General features: G+C 38.0%; 1 protein-coding gene across 8 annotated transcripts in view; it reads right to left on the bottom strand.

The window, feature by feature from the left end:
* Window positions 1-17,173, bottom strand: part of HERC2 (HECT and RLD domain containing E3 ubiquitin protein ligase 2) — a 240,982-nt gene that overhangs the window by 223,281 nt on the left and 528 nt on the right. For 4 of the 8 annotated variants that reach the window (XM_025982238.2, XM_025982239.2, XM_025982240.2 and 1 more), the window contains 2 exons: window positions 16,893-16,995; window positions 6,337-6,451 (listed from right to left, as the gene is read on the bottom strand). In XM_025982238.2, the coding sequence (XP_025838023.1) occupies window positions 6,337-6,451; window positions 16,893-16,964 (187 nt within the window). In that variant the 5' untranslated portion in view covers window positions 16,965-16,995. Of the gene's footprint in view, window positions 1-6,336; window positions 6,452-7,744; window positions 7,843-16,892; window positions 16,996-17,173 lie in introns of all 8 variants that reach the window. The other 4 variants (XM_072737018.1, XM_072737019.1, XM_072737017.1 and 1 more) reach the window with 2 other exon arrangements.

The raw sequence follows: 17,173 nt of genomic DNA, 5'->3' as shown, positions 1-17,173 counted from the left end.
TCACTCCCAGAACCCTGAGATCATGATCTAAGTTGAAATCAAGAGTCGGCCACTTAACCAACTGAATTACCCAGGCACCCTCAACTTTGCAACTCTTAATAAGCACGTTCTTTTTGCTCATTAGACATGCAAAATGGGGTCTTATAATGCAGACTCCAGAGCTCTGCTCAAATGCTCTAACACCTACTTCCCACTTTTTTATGTATGGTATAATAAAAATATATATTTGGTCTCAGAGCTCCTAAAAGTCTTAGAATTTACTGATAGGCATGTCTCCTGTTATTCTTAAAAAACCCCTTTCCAGCCTACCAGAGTTTATACTAATGAGCTGACTCAGGGAAGGACCTCTAGATGGTCTCAGTGTAGCCTGGTCACTGAAAGGACCAGTGATTACAGAGTAAGAGCTACTAGTCCCATCTCCTGACCTCTAAGAAGGGAGGCAGCTTGGAAATTAAATTACAGAAACTCTGAAACTATAGGATTGAGGAGGTTCCAGGTTGTGGACACTCTGTTGCACTGGGAGGGTAGAGGCACCAAAAGAGGACAAAGAAGCTCCAAGCCCCTTCCTCCATTCCTTGCTCTATGCATCTTTTCCAGTTGCCTATTCCTGAGTTGTATCTTTTTTATTAACCTAATAAACATAAGTAAAGTGTTTTTCTGCATTCTGCAAGTGGTTCTAGACAATTATTGAACAAGGGAGTCATGGAACCCCTGAAATTGTAGTTACCCAGGCAAAAGTGTGAGAAGTCTGGGTATCACATTTGCAGCTGGCATCTAAAATGAAGGCAGTCTTGTAGGACTAAGACCTAAATTCGTAAGTCCCGCACTAATTCTAATAATTATTAGAATTGAACTGAATTGCTAGACACCCAATTGGTGTAAGAGATTTACAGAACTGGTATGGAAAAACATGTATTTGATGTCTGAAAAAAACAGACTACCTGAACTAGAAATTACTTAATTTGGATAAAAGTTCTAAGTAATACATGGATGATTGCTATTAAAGCAGAAAAAAATGTGGCAAAGAAATAAATATAAATATATATACAAGATCATGAATGCTTCTATCAAGGGAAAAAGATAGCATTTTTTATCTTAAAGAAAAATGTCTAGTTACACGAAACTAGAAAGAAGATGGTAAGGAGCAAGTGAGCAGATAGAATAAAATGTAAAGAATAAAATAAGATTCCAGGGAAAGTGAACTTTATCTGCCTTGGTTTACAAAACCTTCAAAAATGTGTCGGATTTCACAAAGTTGTTCAAAAACACAAAGTGTAAGCCCTTTCCTACCGGACTGAGCTTCCTCTCTGTAACCATTTTTCCATGCCAGCCTGGAAAAGTCACAGAACAGCTACTCTCTCTCAAGCCCAGGTCAGCCTCCTCTGGAGGCTGTTTGATACCTTCTTCCCAGAATCAGACCCTAAATTCCGAACTAAAAAATCACCACGGTGTTTTTTTTACATCCAAATGGTCTTTGGCACTTTCCAATCACCAGAATAATAAACATGGGCTCCCACATAACAGAATTCATGATGAAATGCTCACAAGCAGGAGGAAGGCTGAACATAAAATTATGCCTCTAGAGCTGGGATGTTCCTTATTTCATTAAAGTTTCCCTATGCTCCAGGTCCATAATATGGGAAGAGCTAGCAAATCAGAAAGAGAAAATTAAGGTGCCTAGATTAATTTCATACATGTAAAATGTTATGTAAACAAACACTCTGCAGTTTCCAGGTCCCAAGAGATACGTCTATGCCTCCCTGCCCTTGTGAGTTAACCCCCAGGGTGGACAATAACCAAATCCTCATGCACAGCTATGAAGCCCACTCTGCCAAGAATTTTAGTCCTGTCCATTCTGATACTAAGTATAACTAATTAACCAAAGCTTTATGTCTTATCTGCTTGCTTCTAAAGTTGAAGGCCAAAAATGGGTCTTCAACAAACATGAACAAACTCGAACAAACACAGAGCCTCAGTGGAATTGCCAGTCCTGTAAGGAATAGACTCCAGCAGAAGCTGACATCACCCCTTCCAATAGACACCAGGCTGTCTCCCAGAAGTGAGTTAAGCCTTCCAGCAAGGACTCAAGATCCAAAACAAGAATTAATTATGGAGGACAGAATAAATTTATGAGGGAAATCTAATTATGGTCATTTGCTTTGGAATATGGTTGGGTTGTTTTTTTTTTAAATATTATTTCCTAAGCCACTCATGAGGAGGCTTTTTTTCCATTCCTCTATGTCTCTAACTCCCGATGCAACAGACTGTGCCTATTCAAACATGAGACAGTCTTTGAAAAGCAAGTGTCATCAGCAGGACTTGGAAATGTTTTAGAAATGTAAATTCCCAGGCCTCATCACAACTCTAAGGAATCAGAGACTCAAGAAGTAGGGCCACCCATAGGTGTCTAACCAAGCCCTCCAGGTGATTTTAAAGAGCAACAAAGGTTGAGAACCCTCAGCTAAGGAATCAGGATCTAATTCTTTGAGTTCCTGCTGCAGGAGGGCAGAGTCTTGATTAATTTTCCTAACATTCATGGCCCTCTTGAAGTGGCTTTTCAGTGTATTCTTATCCTAGGGTATCCTGGGAACAGGGTATATTACCTGGAGAGTGTGTCCACTGCATCCTCAGACATACTTCCCAAAATTTAGATGCAATAGGGCACGTAAAAGAGTACATTTCGGGCAGCCCGGGCGGCTCAGCGGTTTAGCGCCGCCTTCAGCCCAGGTCATAGTCCTGGAGATCGGGATCGAGTCCCACATCGGGCTCCCTGCATGGAGCCTGCTTCTCCCTCTGCCTGTGTCTCTACCTCTGTGTGTGTGTGTGTGTGTGTGTGTGTGTGTCTCATGAATAAATAAATGGAATTTTAAAAAAAAATTTTTGGAAAAAAAAAGTACATTTCACTCCAGTCTGGCACAACCCATTTCTGCTGCTTCCTGCTCACTGCTCACTGTTCTCTGTTATCACTGCACACCTACAGCCAGTTCTGCTTTTCACAGTCCTCCACCTAGAGGTCAGTGCCCACTTCTCTTATATGACCCCAAAAACCACCATTGCTGGAGCCCAGACCAAATCTCCATAACTGTTGCTCAAATTTCAACTAACACTCCACACCTAAAATGCTCCCAACCCCACATGTGGGTAACATCACAGGGTCTTTGTCCTCTGTTACATACCTTGGTATATGGATGATTTTTTGCCCAAATAATCATGAGTTGTTGTGGGAGAAAGCCCACATTTAACGCTATAAAAAAGAAAAGCTATAAAACCGGCAGGAATGCTGCCCATCAGCACAGGATATAATGGAAACATTCATGTTCAAAAAAAACTTATCTCAAACTTATCTCTGAACTCTTAAAATTAAAACACATAGAGTCCTGGGCGCCTGGGTGGCTCAGTGGTTGAAGCATCTGCCTTTGGCCCAGGATGTAATCCTGGGGACCTGGAATCCAGTCCCACATAGGGTTCCCTGTAGGGAGCCTGCTTCTCTCTCTGCCTACGTCTCAGCCTCTCTCTCTTTATTTTTTAAGACAGATAAATAAAATCTTTTTAAAAATTTTTTTAAATAAAACAGAGTCCTGACTAGACACCACACATACCACACATACAAAAACCTCAAAACAATTACCACACTTATTTACAATATAAAGTCATAATCTCCATGGAACCACAAAAAGTTGATCCTGATGTCAATAAGTTACATTTGTAGTATAATAGAAATTAGCAGTGAAAATTCCTCAAGAGGCCTGGCTTCAATTTCCAGTTATACCTCTGTTATTTGTGCAAACTGTGGCTTCTGTTTCTTGGTAGAGTAAGGAGTAAAGGAAATAATGAGAAAATATCTTCAAGAAAAGATGTAACAGCTACACAAAGCACTGGGTAATATTAGTTCTACTATCTGCATAGACTGAAAAGGTTTATAATAAATGATCAGCTCATGCTTAAATTCTTCATGCAAGGCCAGCCTTAGACAAAAATAAGCTTAGCATAACTTTAGTAGCCTCTTTTAACTTTTCTTTTTTTATATTTTATATTCTCTCCCGTACTTTCGCACAAAATAATAAATACAAACCTTAAATGGGGTGCTAATAAGAAGCGTTCACCTAAAAAAAATGTTAAGACTATAATCCAGTCTTTTTTGAGGGGCAGGCCCCCCAAAATAAACACAAAACCATACTACCTGGGAGGCAGCTTTCTTTCCTCATCCAGTAGGGCCAGTAAATTCTAGATGTGATTACCAAAGAAAGAAAGCTTAGCTCCCGTGAAGCAGAAATTATTAGAAGTCACTATTTCCCAGAAATAAACCACTAAAGGATTTTACTGACAATAATAAAAACTCATCCTAAGATGGCTGCTTGTGGAAGAAAGAAACTGATCCTTTTCCCAAAGAAAGTAATCTTTAAAGATGCAGCAAAGAAAACTGTATCTAAGGAACTACTACTCTAATCTGTACATTCCTCACAATCAGCTACAATATCACCACCATACAATGTACATAGCCTTCTAAATGGAATTTGGTATATATAAACCTATCTGTGAAAAATATTTTCTAACAATAAAAAGCACATAACATGCCAAACCAAAAATAGAAACCTACTGAATACCCAAGACCCCAAAAAACTATTCAGTTGGGACTTACATAAAAAAATTTAGGCTTTGCTTTCTAACCACATGATTTTCAAAGAGAAAGAAAAAAATATTCATCAAATATAATAAGAAATGTAAATAGTTTTTCTCAGAGTATCTTTCACAACTAGTGTTTGATGAAAAACATTTTGGGAAATGTTTAATTCATTAACAAATACTAGAGGGCTGTGAAGAAGTGATGGAAAACTTTTTATTTTTACTTCTTCTCTTTAAAGATATTATTTATTTGTTCATGAGAGACAGAGAAAGAGAGGCAGACACACAGGCAGAAGGAGAAGTAGGCTCCCTGAAGGGACTCCAGGATCATGCTCTGAGCTGAAGGCAAACACTCAACCACTGAGCCACGGGTATCCCTGGAAAACTTTTTAAACATACATAATGAACCACTGAAACTACTAAAACATCACTGAGTGAAAAAAGCCAGACACAAAGGAAAACACTACTACATGATTCCATTTACATGAATCCTAGAACAGGCAAAACTAATCAACAGTAAAGAAAGATCAGACCAGTGGTTGACTCTGCAAAGTGGAGTCAAGGATGGGCCAGGAAGGCAGCCAAGGGAACTTTCTGAGTGAGATATAATATTTAGGTTACACAGTTACATTTGTCAAAACTCATGCAACAGTTAAATTTAAAATATATGCATTTCACTATGCATACAGTTTACTTAAAGACAAAAAACTAAACTGAACTCAATCAAATAATATGCATGAAGTATCTAGGGGAGCTGGGGTAAGATGCACCAATGGACAGAAGAATGGAGATCCAGGGATCCCTGAAATAAATAAGCGAAAAAAAAACACTTATGATAGATCTGTGGGGTGGGTTTGCAGCTGCTCACTATGTAGATAGTTCAGTTGTTCTGGGTGTATGGAAATTTTAACAATGAAATTATCAGGGAAAAAAAGAAAACTATTACATGCTATACCCAAAAAAATATACTAATGTTTTCCAGTGTATTTTCAAATGGACACTATCTCAATTCATTCTACAAAGAGAAAAATAACTACTTTTAAAGTACTATTTTTATCCACCTTCATGACTTTCAAATAGTGGGACTAACAAATTTTGGCAGATCTCAAGAGGGACTTTCAGATTCTACAGGTCTGGTGGGGGGGTACAGACATCCATTTCTTTTTAAAGCCTCAACAGTTTCTGACTCATGGCCAAAGACAAGAACAACTGAATGACAGTCTTGTTGACTTTTCATAACAATAGGCCTAAACAAGAGTATTTGCTGGTATTTCCCTATGAAAAATACAAGATTAAATCAAATAAGGGGCCAAGTCCAATCCATGGGTGAAAGACTTCCAAAAAGTGTTTTATATGTTGCCATAGGAGAGCCAGGAAAAATTTCAGAAATCATTGTTTCCACTCAATCTTATAATAATCATTATTTACAGTTAGCTGAAGCAAGATATATTACAAAACTTAAAAAGAAATATTAACTGAGAAGGACACCACAGCAAGGTAGCTTTGCAATGAAAAGACCTTCATTTACAAAGAGCAATGAAATCCAGGTAGTTCATAATGTTTACTGTAATGCAGACAACAATCTCCAGTGAAAACAAAATTTCAAGAGTTATATTTAGACACTCCTATTCCTATTGCACATTACAAAATTTCTATAAAATACAACTTATAAAGATCTTTACAAAATGAGAACTACTAGTAAAAGGTCCTTACCTTTTCTAGGAGGAAGCTCTCCATTCTGGTTTAATTCTGTCCCCATATATATAATTTCTCCATCTTTAACCATTTCATTCCACAAGCCACAGAGCCCATCTCTTGTGAATGCAAGCTAGTAATGATAAATAACATTAACTTACAGAATGATCATACAATGCAATTCTTAAAGAATGATTATGATTTTTTAAAAATCTCATTTCCTTTCATATATTCAATCATCATTTAATGAAAATCATCCCAAAAAATAGTTAAATGAAAAAGGCACAGCGCATAATAGTATATAAATGATGCTAACTTCTACATAAGATACGAGAAAAAAGAAACACATATGTGCTCTAGAAAGATAAACCAAAAACAAATAATAATGATTACTAATGATAAGACAACTGTGACAGGGCTACACAGCAGTAGAGATTTATGAAAGCAAGATTTTGAGTAAACTATATTTTTACTTCTGAAACACATAAATGATTTTCATCTTCAAAAATTAAAATTAAATCATAAAAAAGCAAAATCTACAACTGGTAACAAGCAAATTAATTTATGTTTATCACAAAGAAAAGTATTTCAGGAGCCTTTCAATTACACATCTTTAGTCAAATATACTTTATGGGGAAAAAAAAAATCTTAAACTTTACTCATTGGTCTTATTGATAATTGTAGTATTAACATTAAAATCTTAAAACTAGGGGTATCCCTGGGTGGCTCAGCGGTTTAGCGCCTGCCTATGGCCCAGGGTGTGATCCTGCAGTCCTGGGATCAAGTCCCACATCAGGCTCCCTGCATGAAGCCTGCTTCTCCCTCTGCCTGTATTGTATTGTATCTCTGCCTCTCTCTCTGTGTGTGTCTCTCTCTCATGAATAAATAAATAAAATCTTTATATATTAAAACTATCTCATATATATGGCATGATACAGCAATGTTCATAAAATAAAACATATTTACAACAGTTAGTTTAGTGTTACCAGATAAAAAGGTTTTTAGGTGTAAAAGAGATTTAAAAATCAAGGACATTTTTAAGAATAAAGTAAATTTGAATTCTTAATATGAGTTTATATTTGAATATATCTGCTTGTCTTTGGAAAGAATCTAGAATGAATAACACTTTGAGAGCAATAAGTACCCTCAGCACCCAGATACCAGTTTTCAAGTCTCACTTCCCAGTGAACAAAACCTGGGCTCTTGGGGGAAAAGGCTGATTCAAGGGTCAGGGTTAACAAGATGAGCCTGGAATATTTTGTGTTGGAACCAAAAAAGTTTAAAGCCTTATGGCGACCCTGCTGGCTAAATTTAAAACAATTCTGAGCATCAAAATACAAAACTGCAGTGGACTGCAAAAATAAATAAAAACACAAGTCCACAATGATATTCAAAGATAAAAAACAAAAAGCAAAAATGCTCTCACTTGTCAGTATTCAGGAGTCAGAACAGGCTTCCCAGAGCAAGCAGCCAACAAGGGGCAGGGGCCTGGTGGACACCCAGAGAAGGCCTCCATTCTGAAAACTGCAGGTACAACAGAAGCCCTCTTATCATAAACACAATACACCTTACACTAAAAAAGGCACATCTCTTTGGCCATCTTTTAATGAAAGGCCAGCACTTTCTCTTTGTTTACAAGTCCACTAACTCATTCCTTGTCATCATTCCAGCATGCACCACCTTTAGGAAGCATCTACTATTTCCAAGTCTCCATTTCTTTATTTTTCTTCAAAGATTGTATGTATTTATTTATCTGAGAGAGGAAAAGAGCACAAGCGGGGGGGGGGGCGGGGGGTGCAGGGAGAGGAAGAAGCAGACTCCCTGCTGAGCAGGAAGCCCGAAGCAGAGCTCAATCCCAGGACCCTAAAATCATGACGGGGGGCTAAAGGCAGATTCTTAACTGACTGAGCCACCCAGGCACCCCTCCATTTCTTTAAAAGTACCAAGAATTAAACAGTACTCTGTGAGCAATCTCAGTATAGAACTCCAGACTTTCAAGATATTTTCCCTAATCCTTTATAGTTCTCTTTTACCTAACCTGTACAAGTAATTTTTTTAGCATCTCAATTTTATCCAAAGCATGCATCGTAAACAAAACTCTAAGACAGTCCTCAAGATCCTAATCCTCTGGTGCACACATACCCTGTGGAATGCCCTTTGAGTGTGAGTGGGCCCCATGAATAAGATGGAACATCACACCTGTGACCAGGTTTTACTTCTACCTACGGCAAAGGTCAACGAACTTCTTATATATAATTAAAGCCCCACATATGTTGATTTCTAGTTATCAAAAGGAAGATAATTCTGGGGCCCTACTTAATCGGGTGAAAGCTCCTAAGAAAATGGAGCCATCCAGAAGAGACATTCTCTACAGTCAAAAAAAGGTGAGATGCCATGAACTACATATGCAGAGGGGCAGCATCTAGGAGACCATGACTCAGGTCTCCAACTGCAAGGAACTAAATTCTGCCAAAGAGGACCCCAATGAGACCCCAGGTGAGAGCACACAGCATGGCTGACACCCTGACTGCATAGAGCCTGCTAGACTCAAAGCAGAGGACCCAGCTAAGCCTTGTCCAAACTTCTGATCCCACAGAAACTGGAAGAATAAACATGAGTTGTTTTAAGTTGCTAAATTTGTGGTAATTTATAACATAGCAACAGAACCAATCAGCATCCAACTTAGTTTTCACAGAAGCAACAGCTTTCTTTCAGGACTCTTATTTGTTCGCCTCACTAACAAGGTAACTGCCATAAACATACTTAAAACTAAAACATGACTTTTGATAAAAGTATCACCTGGCAGGGGGAAAAGTAAGAGTGAGCCACAAACATTCAGCATCTCTGATGTTTTAATGAGGGAATGGAAAGGCTTGGTTCATCTGCTCATTCAGGTAAGAAGAGGGCTAATACTGCTGCAGTTCAGTCCAGCTCCCACACAACCACTTAAGGCTGGGAGGCAAACAGCCAGACTAAACAGCCTCAAGTGTACTGTACTCTGGCAGTTACATGCCACCTTTAGGTGGTCCAGGGAATAAATGCTCATAACTTAAGGCATAACTCAGTCCAATGGATGGAGACAAAGGAACTAGAAACAAAAAATAATTTAGGAGGCTTCTGCCAAGAGTCTCCCCAAAAAAGGATGACAGCCTAAAAGAAGACAAGGAAAGTAAAGTACTTAAAAGACACTTCAGATCAAATGAGACAGAGTAGATGTGAAAAATGAAAAGGAGGTAGGGAAAAGAATAGATTCAGATGAGAAAGAACTATTTAGTATTAACCACTGAGATTTGCACTATTAACATGAACATGGTGATCCTCCCCCCAAGTACACATGTGTACAGTCATATGCATAGGTGCATGCGCACGCGCACACACACACACACACACACACACTGCAAATACAAATCCAGATCTTAACAGAGTGTCAGGACTAGAAATTCAAATCTGTGAGTCATCAGCAAATGGGATAGAGAACAAATCTTGGAGAAAATGCCAAACGCCCAAGGAGAGTGTAACCAAACCAACATCCTTCACCCCACCTGCACATTGGGATTACCCACAAGGTGACTGTATCAGTTTTTGGATACAGTCCATGTTGAATAACACTGGTGTTTAGAGCTACAAAAATGAAAAACAAACATGAAGTACTTTAAGAATAAGCCAAGGGAGAAACCCAGTTTATGTGGAAACAAGAAATGTTACTATCATGTCTAGAGGAAGAAAAGAAGGCGAACTCCTGTGTGGAAAGTGTAGACTGGGTATCTGGAGGGACACATACTATAGAAGTCTCATATGAACTGAGGACATAAGGATGTAAATGAGCCATGGACCTGAGTGACCACCATTTAAAGCACAATGGTCTGGGCATCTTAAAGGATTCAAGGAAGGAGGAACTAAGGCAACAAAGCAACCCTCTCTGGAGAAAGGCATGAAAGAGAGGGCATGAAAGAGGTGAACCTACAGGAAAGAATTCCAGGGCACTGGAAGGAAAGCACAGAATCCCAAAGAAAAAGCCAGGAAATTGAAAACAATCACAGCATTGTAAGAACAGCCTGTACAGGAAATAAAAATCAGCAACTTGTCAATTTAAGACTATCTGTACAACTACCTATTATTAGCTTGTCTTCCTTAACAGCTAACTTACATAAAAAAGTAACCAAAGGGTGATGATACAGATGACAGGATTTAAATTTTCTTTAACTGTTTTAGTACAGAATCCAAATACTTCTCATTACTTTACTTGGTCTTACATTCCTTTTCCAATTTGCTCTCACAGTCTTAGTTTATCCCTACAATGACATAGCAGCTAAAGTTATTTTCACCCTGAAAAGCAGACAGTTAAGAGGGGTATTAACAGGTCTAGTTCTGAGGGACAGTAAACTGAAACTCTGAGGCTCAGTTATTTGACCAGATCACACAACTCTGAGGCTATGAGAAGTAGAATTTGGGAAAAGGCCTAACTCCCAAGCTTGTTCTCTTCTCACCAACACCACAACAGGCAGGGAAAGGGCCTGGGAGAGCCCCTGAATCCCCCACATTGGTGCTACTAATACTTGAACGCTAAACCGGATTGGGCAAGCCAACCCTTAAAATATCTATTAAAATGACTACTTCAGGAGGTGCCTGGCTGGCTCAGTCAGTTGAGCATATGACTCTTGATCTCAGGGTGTAAATTCAAGCCCCATGTGGAATAGAGATTACTTAAAAATAAAATCTTTTTAAAAAATAAAATGAGGGCAGCCCCGGGAGACCCAGGATCAAGTCCCACGTCGGGCTCCCTGCATGGGGCCTGCTTCTCCTTCTGTCTGTGTCTGTGTCTCTGCCTCTCTCTCTCTCTCTCTCTCTCATGAATAAATAAATAAATAAATCTTTTTTTAAAAATTATGGAATATAATCTAAAACAGAATATGCCAAATGGTTAAATGACATTTTTATTAACTTATAGTTAGAAAATGTTTATTTTACTTATCTTTAAGATATGCCTGAAATGTAATCTTATGTTCAAGTACTTGCAGACACTCAAATAAAGGTATCTGGCTTTTTTTCGTAGCCTTGCAGAAAACCACTTACTAAGCAACTGCTAAACACAGGACAACATACCAACTCCAAAAAAATTTTAAACACAGGTTTCTAGAGCAACTGGGGAAGCCAGCCAGAAACATAAAGTACCTGTGTTTTAAGACATCAGGCAGCAAGTCTGAGCCCCAAGAGGGAAGTATAGTCAAAAGAACCTAAGGCTGATCCTTTGAGAGGCATCTACCATTCTGTGGGCAGGGCTAAGACCAATAGCTGAGCAGAGCTGCTGGAGCCAGGGTCCTCATGGGGGAAAGCCTGGTAGACATACCATGCTTTGAGTGAAACTTCAAAGGGCCACACCAGAAGCAGGGATAAGGTGGAAGCAGATGGCCTTCCTAGGAAAGAAGCCCAGTTTTGAAAAAATCGCAGCCCCCAACTGCTCTGCAGTGACCTGGGACTGCTAGTGATGCTTGACTGGTAGGTAGATCCTCTCCAGAGGAGGAAATCATCACCCAGAGCCTCAAAGGATCTTGTAAGACCAAGTTTCTGCTAAGGTGAGGAGACAGATGAGCTAGCTATAAGAAGGTTAAGATGACAAGAATACAAGTGAAGGGGGATCTGCAGAAAAAGAATGAACTTTAGAGATGGAACAAGGGGACCCTTGAGTCTTGGACTGAATACTGATTTCTGCATGGGTTGAGAAAACCACCAAGGCTGGGGAAAGAAGCACTAGAAAGTAGAAGGCAGAACCCCCAGGATTCCCAGTCACAGAAAAGCCTGGGTTTCCACCAACCAGAATGAAAAGGACCTCGCAGCACACCAAACATTAGGAAGACCCCTAAGGAAGAGACTGCCTTAATAAGGCAGATAAATGAGCACATGACCAGAGGTTGTACTAGATCAGCCAAGCAAACCTGAGGATCAAGGTTTGAAAAAGTTTAAACTTAGATGGAATGCCAGTCAAAACTAATGCTCTTTAAAGAAATAAAATCCAGCACAGAACAACGTAATATTTACAACATCCAGCATTCAATAAAAAATTACCTGGCATCTGGCATGCGAAAACACTCCACAACCAGAGCAATCAATCAATAGAAATGACAGAACCAATCAACAGAAATAAATCCAGACGTGACAGAGATGATGGAATTACGAGACAAGAACGTTCAAGGCTCTATTATAGACAACGTCCAGATGCTCACAAATAGGAAAAAATGAATCCGATGACACGTGAAATGACAGATATGAAAAGGACCCAAATGGAACACTCAGAGATGAAAAATACAACACCTAAAGTGAAAACTTCAAAAGGACTAATAGATTAGATATTGCAGAACATTTATACTATAATGTACCATACCTAATCATATAGCTATTATATAATATGTTCTCTCCTGTTTAAAACTCATTTACTCTGTTCCACTCATAACTATAGGTGCAATGTCACCATCAGTCTTCATGTCAATCTATAGTCTTTGAATCATCTAAAGATCCTCCTCTACCCACTTCCTTAGGAAGAGCTCATGGGAACAGTATCTGTTCATTGATAGAGTTGTGTCCTTTTTACCTAAAAAGTCAGCTTTCCTAGAACATAACCTACTCACATTTTTTTTTTCCTGGGAGCCATAAATATGTTACTGAATCTTCTTCTGCAAAAAAGTCTTGTGGTCAAATCTGATGGTAACCTCATTAACTTTCCCTTATAAATATTATGAGTCTTTTCTAAGAACCAAAAGTTAGTTTTTTTAAAAAGACTAACAGAACATATAAAGCCCTGACAAGATTAATTCAAATCTAGAAAAAATACAAATAACCAAAATCATGAATAAAAAAGTGAGCTATGCTACCTATTCTACAGATAAGAAAGTAATCAGAAGATGTCATTATGAATATTAAGTTACCTATATTTATAAAATTATTTTATTTCTAAATTTTATTATTTATCTCATCTGTCAACTGGAAAACCTGAAAATAGAATTTACCAAGATGATCACATTTATGTTCTTTAATCTACTGATATTTCTAAGCACAAAGTAACAATATATACACTTAATAATTTTAAGTTCAATTTTAAAATTTAACTTTTATCTTGACTCATTTCAAATTAATGATTAGAAGAGACAAATAATTAGAGTTTAATTATTAATGTACTCGACAACTTTGATGCACCTCAAGGGTCTTAGACTGTGAACAAAACCAGTCTCAAAAGGTCATGTACCATATGACATTCTCAAAATGATAAAATTAAAAAGACAAAAAAACAGATTAGTGATTGCCAGGGGTCAAAGATGGTGGGAGAAGGACGGTGTGACTATACAGTGGGCCAGAGGGAAATCTCTGTGGTATGATAACAGGATTGCCACAGAACTATGCACACATTGTACCAATGTCAATTTCCTGGCTTTGATACTGTATTATAGTTATATAAGATGTAACCACTGGGAAAATCTGGATGAAGAGTGACAGTGACCTTTGCAACTTCCCGTGAATCTATAAACTATTTCAAAATAAGTTTTTAAAAAATTGCGTCATACATATCTAATTTCATGCTCCTCTTCAAAGAACCCAAAAATAGAAACTCTAGGAGATTCATCTGAGTACAGATTATGCAAGAAAAAGATAACACCATTCTTGGACCGGTGCTCAGACACACCCTTAGCCCTACATCAAGACTAGCAAATAAATGTACATTTATAATTTAAGAAAAAAAAGGTATCATATACCATACCTTTTAATGTATCATATACCATTTTTTATACTTCCTTTGCTTAATAGACTTTTTGGTTCACTGAGAAACTACCAATTACATCAGACAGAACTTTTACTTTAAATATTAAAATGGTAACAGCAGTTATTATGTTAGCTCTGCCTTTTATAGCCTCTTCAAGACAGTTGCAAAGGAAATGGCAATTCAACGTACTCCACACAACAATCCGAAAAGAGTGTTGAAAAAGTAAAAAGCATTATGTATGTAAAAAACAGATATATGGGGGATCCCTGGGTGGCGCAGCGGTTTGGCGCCTGCCTTTGGCCCAGGGCGCGATCCTGGAGACCCGGGATCGAATCCCACATCGGGCTCCCGGTGCATGGAGCCTGCTTCTCCCTCTGCCTGTGTCTCTGCCTCTCTCTCTCTCTCTCTCTCTCTCTCTCTGTGACTATCATAAATAAATAATTAATTAATTAAAAATTTAAAAAAAAAAAAAACAGATATACGCCTGCCATATAATTGGCACTCCACTAGAGGCAGCTTGTTCCAACATCTTAGGCTTGACACATTTAAACATCTACAAACAAAAAAAAATAAAAATAAATTAAAAAAAATAAAATAAATAAACATCTATAAACAAGAAAGTCTACGATCAGTATCTGTGTTCTTTATAATATACACATGTGTAATAAACACATGTTTTCACAGCCTCCAAAAATATTTCCTTTCTAAAGTCACCAAAACCTTCACGGGCATTTCAAGCAAAAATAGCCACAGAAAATTGATCTGCTAAATCCAAGGCTAAGAAACATGTTTCTACCCACATAATATAAATTAAGCAGGTGTCAATTCTGTTCACAAACATAAGCCCTACCTAAGGAATGGGACACTTCCCGTTCCAGTTGGGAGAGACATCCCCAATAGGGTAAGGGTAAAACCTGTAGTATAAGGCTTGCATCTGCAACGTGTGTCTGCAGGAAGGATTTCTTACGTTAAAACAACATTTGTTCTTCATATTTAACAAGCAATGCTGGAGAAACTATATAAAACCAACATCAGCAATCATTTTTTTCATATTAAGTAGCTTCAATAGCCACAACACATTTTCCCTCTGGTGCACTCTCCAAAACCTAGGTCTCTTCACATATTCCTAGAATGAGCTTGGATGACTTTTGACTAATATCTGAAATGTCCAAAAAGGGCCACTGTATATTACACTAAATAAATCAAAAGTGAAACAGTAAGCACTCTAAGGCATAAGTAGTGTTTCTTTTTATTTATATCTGCCTGACTCATCAAGGAACTCAACTCAGCATTAAATTTGTTTTAGCTCACAGGCTAAAACTCATATTAAGCAGTTATTCAATTATTAAAAAGAAAAGAAAAACTTTATGAGATAAAATTCTTTACTTCAAGTTCTGCAAAATACACAAACACTAATACAAAAAGAAAAAACAAAAAACAAGCTTTAAAATCAGTTTGCTTGAATCTCAAGATTTCCGAAATAAGAAATTACTCATCTCACATCTCCCTACCCCCACTTTAAAAAAGACAAAGGAAAACAAAAGGTAATTGCTAAATAAAAGGCAATGTTTAAACAACAACAAACCAAATGAGTAACTACTATGCCAATTCTTGACCCAAATCTTTGTGCTTTAATCTAACATTACCCCATTAATAACAATCCAAAATCCAAAACATAGCTCTAAGCACTTGGCTCTCACACCTACTGAGACTCAACACTTAAAAAAAAAAAAGAAGAAGAAAGAAAAAGAGGGGTGATAATACTTCACTGCAAGTATCTACAACCAAGTGCTTACAGAATATACGACTCTTGATAAACCGTTATCCACTATGTAAGATTATACTGAAAAAAGTAGAGATTACTTGAGAAATACTTAAAATGGGTTAATCTCTGGAAATAGAAGAAGCAATTTACAGTACAAAATATTTCAGACCCTTTTTTTTGCTGTTAATACAGAGTTACGAAAGTAGTTTTTCCAAATCATTTGCAAAGGAAACTAACTTGGGGTAAAAAAAATAAAAATAAAAAAATAAAGTCTATAGAAACATTACTGCTATTGTTTAATTGATAATTTCTGGACAAGCTTACAATTACATTATTAAATCAAAACGTTAGAAAGTCTAAGGACAACACATTCTTTATGTGAAAACACCTGAACACGCCTCTTAATAAGACCAGTTCCAAATACTAAAAATACAGCTCGGAGTCCGGGGTGGCTCAGTGGTTGAGCGTCTGCCTTTGGCTCGGGCGTGATCCCACGGTCTAGGGATCGAGTCCCACATCCGGTTCCCTACATGGAGCCTGCTTCTCCCTCTGCCTGTGTCTCTGCCTCTCTCTCTGTGTCTCTCATGAATAGATAAATTTTAAAAATCTTAAAAAAAATTAAAATACAGCTCAACTGAACTCTTGTCTCCCTAGAAACGCAAATATAGGGTCCCATAAATGAGGCCGTTTCTGCAGGACATAATTACTACATGTTACTTCTTCCCCTCAAAATAACTGAACCTCTCAAAACTATCACTAAACAGTCAACAAGAAATGGTTAAGAATAATACAGACCTCTTAAAATAATAGAACAAATGTTTCCATAACCAGATCTCAAGTTACTTGCACTTACACGTAAGTGCAATTAAAATGCAGGCACACACAATCTATATAAAAACTGACATGATAATGGTTCGTTTTAAATTATAGGAAATAAACCTGCTTCTCTAATAGGCGAGATCCGATCCGCATCCTGTTACTTATCCCATAAAAAGCCTTAACCAGAAATTTAAATATGGAGGCAGGAACACACCAAGAAAAAAGCATGTCAAACCCTACCTGAATGTCTGTTTTCAACCATTTGGAATCGAGTCGAGTCTGGGCAGCCAAACAGAAAGAATCAGAGGGCATCTTTCCTCCAGGTTCCTCCCAGTTGTCAGTCCTGCAGGTAAACCATACATGTTGGAAGACCTGAAGCTTCTCAGAGTGGTACAAAGAGCCTTCCGAAGGTTTAATGCGGCAGAAAGAAGGGAAGGATGAGAGAAGAGAGACGGTGGGGGAGGGGAGGAGAGAAGAAAGGAAGAGAGAGCCGGCGAGGGACGCGGGGAGGACCAGCAGAC

The sequence above is a fragment of the Vulpes vulpes genome, chromosome 14 (assembly GCF_048418805.1).
Source record: "Vulpes vulpes isolate BD-2025 chromosome 14, VulVul3, whole genome shotgun sequence".
Classification (NCBI taxonomy): domain Eukaryota; kingdom Metazoa; phylum Chordata; class Mammalia; order Carnivora; family Canidae; genus Vulpes; species Vulpes vulpes.
The sequence above is the reverse complement of the archived record's forward strand: the minus strand, read 5'-3'. Positions and strand labels throughout refer to the sequence as shown.